We start from the raw sequence: 4087 nt of genomic DNA, 5'->3' as shown, positions 1-4087 counted from the left end.
AAGAGTTTTGTTTTATTATTTACTTTTATTAATTATGACATAAAATATATTTTAAAAAAGTAATTTTAAATTTATATAATTATAAAATTAAAATGTAAAGAGTCTAATTTATTTCTAATATTTAGTATATTGTATATTCGAATATTTCTAATGTTTAAAATATTTTATTAATGTTTAAAAAGTTATAAATATAAAGAGTTTTGCATACATCATTAATGTTATAAATTATGAAATCAATTATTATTTCTAATTAGTCATAAATTCAATTAATTATAAGTTTTTAAAATCATTTATTATGAAATCTTAAAAGTATTTTATATTTATCATATTTGTAAGTTATGAAATACAAAAAGACTATTCTTCTATATATAAATGAGAAACATCAACAAAATTTAATATACATAATTTCTTATTTTATATACATGTATGCACTTAGACAATAAAAGCAAGGTATGTATTTTTGATATATTCAAAAATGCAAAATATATTTATATTTCACAAAAAATAAAATTACTTATAGTTGGTTTCTACTCAATTGATATGTTTTTATTGTAAGAAAAAAAAGGCACGCAAATTATTAGTCTATAGTTAGAAATCATGTTCGAATGATATTATTTTTCTTTATTTGCTTGGTGGTGATATGCATGAATCATATTATATGTGTGTTCTTAACTTTACAACTATATATATAATCATGTCATGAAAAAAAATTATTTAACTTTTTTACTTTTTAAATTTTTCATGTATTAAATAAGATAATATAAAAAGATATTTGTTTTAGTTTTTATTATCAAACCCACGCAACGCGCGGGCATCGGCCTAGTTGATATATATTTTGGGAGTGTTTGATTATGAATCAATTAATTAGTTTGATGTGTAATAGAATACATATATATAAACATCAATCGGGTGACATGAATAGGTGTAACTTTCCAATAGGTTACCACCTTTTATGGAGTTGCAACCTTTCATTAAAAAGTTACAACACTCTCCCATGCAAACTCATATTGGGTAATTAGGTTCGCGTCAATCCGTCATGGACGACTCGATGATGCACAAAATTGCAAGTATACAATATCGTGATTAAGTAATAAAGAGTAAGTAGAGTGTCGAACCCACAAAGAATGAATCTAGTACACTACTGGAAAAGTCCTTTTTAGCGACGGATTTTGGCGACGGATCCAAAATCCGTCGCTAAATGTACGTTGCCGACGGATTTTGGCGACGGATTCAAAATCCGTTGCCGACGGATTTCGGCGACGGATTCAAAATCCGTCGCCAAATCCCAATTAGTGGATGGCGGGCCTGGGAGAGAGTTTGGGACTCTGATGAGGCGAAGAAGAAATCGTCCCAGGCGCGGGCCAATCGGATGAGCGAGCCGGCCGGAGCTGGCACTGGACCGGTTCGACATACTGGAGGGTCGATGTCTGCTTTGAAGCATAAGGCTGTTTTGGTATTTATCTTTTATTTTAATTATTATAGTATTTTATGTTATATTTTTTTGTTAAATGAACTTATAATTACTAAATTTGTTTGGCAGGCTAGGGAGCTGGGGCGCGAGCCGACACATGCTGAGGTGCATAAGAGGATGCACACTCTGAAGGCTGACCCGACCCGATTCGTGGATGAGCGCGCGAGGATTGCGGCTGTAAGTATTTTTTTAAAATTTTATTGTTGAAAGTAGTATTCAAATAGTTTAAGTAGTTAAATAGTTTGAATATAATAGCTCAATTGTTCAAACACGTAATTTATTTTATTTGAATTAGGTATCTTTGTTGTTCCTTTCAATTAAGTGGTTTGGTTGTTGATATATGTTATTTTGTACGATTTGAAGTTTGCAGGATTTCCCTGAAAAATGGGTGATGTTCATTTTATAAACGAAATGCTGCCGAATTTTTATTAAAATTAATGTTTAAGTTGTTTGAAACACGTAATTCATATGAAAATAATTGTTTTAAATTGTTTTTGTAGGAGCGTTTTGAGCAGGAGATGCTGGGCGCTACACAGACAACCGAGGGGAGTACAACATCTACCCCAGTGGATCCGGACGAAGTTTATCTTGCTGTTGAGGGGGTGAGGAAGCGGCGTATCTACGGATTAGGCTCATTTGGTTCTGAGTACGTAGCCTCGCAGCAAGGTACTTCTAGTAGACGAGCCGGAAGCTCCTCTCAGACCATGTCGCCAGCCGCCGATGCGAGGTTCCGTACTGATCTCATCGCTCAGTTTGCGGATACGATCCGTGATCAGGTCCAGATTGCGGTTGCAGCGGCGATGCAGCAGATGCAGCAGCGAGCCCCGGGAGATGTGCTACCCACTCCTCCACCACCGCCTCCACCGGCTCCACCGCCTCCACCGGCTACTGACGACGTTGTCCCAGATGACGACGTCACAGATTTGTAGTACTGTAGTGTAGGGACGTTTTTTGTATACGATTTTCATGTATCGTACGTTATATACATATATATATATATATTAGATGCTTTTGTATTTTATGTGTTGTTTGTCTTTTCTGCAATTTGTGTATTTAAACAGGATTTGTATTTAATTAAAAATCCAGGAAAAAAAAATTTAGCCCGGAATTTGTCATTTTGGCGACGGAATAATAACGTTTAGCGACGGATTATATCCGTCGCTAAACGTGAAAACGTTGGTTGAATAAACCATTTCCCGACGGATATAGTCCGTCGCCAAATGGCGACGGACATAATCCGTCGCCAAATCTGTCGCCAATTGGCGACAGTTGTGGCGACGGATTTTGTCCTTCACCATTTGGCGACGGACTATATCCGTCGCCAAATACATCATGGCTCGTCGCCAAACGCGTCGTTTGGCGACGCGTTTGGCGACGGCCATGCGCCATTTAGCGACGGACGTTTTTATGGCGTCGCTAATTCAATTAGCGACGCCACAATTGCCGACGGACTCAGCCCGTCGGCAAATCCGTCGGGAAACCATTTCCCGACGGAATTCTGCTTTTTAGCGACGGAAAAATCCGTCGCTAAAAAGCAGCATTTTAGTAGTAGTACCAAAATAGTTAGCTAAACTATTATTTGAGCAATTAAAGATGAAGTGTTTTTGTATTTTAAATTAAACTAAGAAAAATAGAAAATAACAAATAATAAAAACAAACAATAATAACAACCAACCTAAAATATTGCTTTCATATGGGTTCTTGATGCCTTACAATTCTAATTCAATCAATCCTAATTTTAATCATTCTTTACAATGGCAGATAGATCTAACCTCGTTAACCCCCTATTTCGTAGACGATGTTAACCTGTTGTTTATAACCCGATTACCCTGAATCGTCCTTACTGTCACGGCTTAGAGGACAATAGAAAATAATCCAACAATAATAAACAAAGCATTAAGAAAAGTTATCCTCACACGCCACGCAACGCAAACATAGTGGACGGACTCATGTTTTATAACTACGTTCTTATTACCTTTTCCAACCAACTTGCTTTAATGACGCTTACTCACAAATCGATTTTCAATCATGTAATTGGTGATCAAGTTATTACAAGCATTAATCCCAATAATAAGAATTGCAAGAATAAATAAAGATATGTAAATTAGTTTTTAGGATTTAAATCATACACCCATACTACTTACAATACTCTAGATTAATTAAATTAGCTAGACATAGTAAAAGGAAACAAGTAAACAAATAAGAATTGCATAATTAAATAGAATGGAGAAGAAATCAAACTTGATTTGGCTTGAAAATAATCTTCTTCAATGAAATCTTGAAATCCAAATTGTGCTTGGATGATTTTACAAGCTAAGCTAAAGAACAACTATTCTAAAAATTAAAACTAAACTAAACTAAATTAATAAACAAAGAATAGAATGATGTATTTACATAATGAATTGAATGATTGAATAGTCTTGAGTTGAGCTCTATTTATAGAGGTCTTGAAACTTTGAGTTTTGCCCTAAGTCAATCTCCTTTTAGGATTAAGATCAAGTGTTGAGAAACACTCCTAATTCAAATTGAACTTTGATCTTTAATGCTCTCAACCTTTTAGAAGTAGAAGGTTCCACCTATTATGTTGTAAAACAAGTCCAAGTCGAACTATGATTG

The 4087-nt window shown here is 34.7% G+C and overlaps 1 protein-coding gene across 1 annotated transcript; it reads left to right on the top strand.

Annotated features, from left to right (window-relative positions):
- The first annotated feature begins 1303 nt into the window (after positions 1 to 1303).
- On the top strand, positions 1304 to 2400 carry LOC126656825 (uncharacterized). The gene is made up of 3 exons (XM_050351447.2): positions 1304 to 1453; positions 1541 to 1648; positions 1972 to 2400. Exons 1-3 carry the CDS (start codon positions 1370 to 1372, stop codon positions 2398 to 2400), a joined length of 621 nt encoding a protein of 206 aa, XP_050207404.1. The 5' UTR covers positions 1304 to 1369.
- The last annotated feature ends 1687 nt before the right edge of the window (positions 2401 to 4087 follow it).

Source organism: Mercurialis annua, linkage group LG7, assembly GCF_937616625.2.
Source record: "Mercurialis annua linkage group LG7, ddMerAnnu1.2, whole genome shotgun sequence".
NCBI lineage: Eukaryota > Viridiplantae > Streptophyta > Magnoliopsida > Malpighiales > Euphorbiaceae > Mercurialis > Mercurialis annua.
The sequence above is the reverse complement of the archived record's forward strand: the minus strand, read 5'-3'. Positions and strand labels throughout refer to the sequence as shown.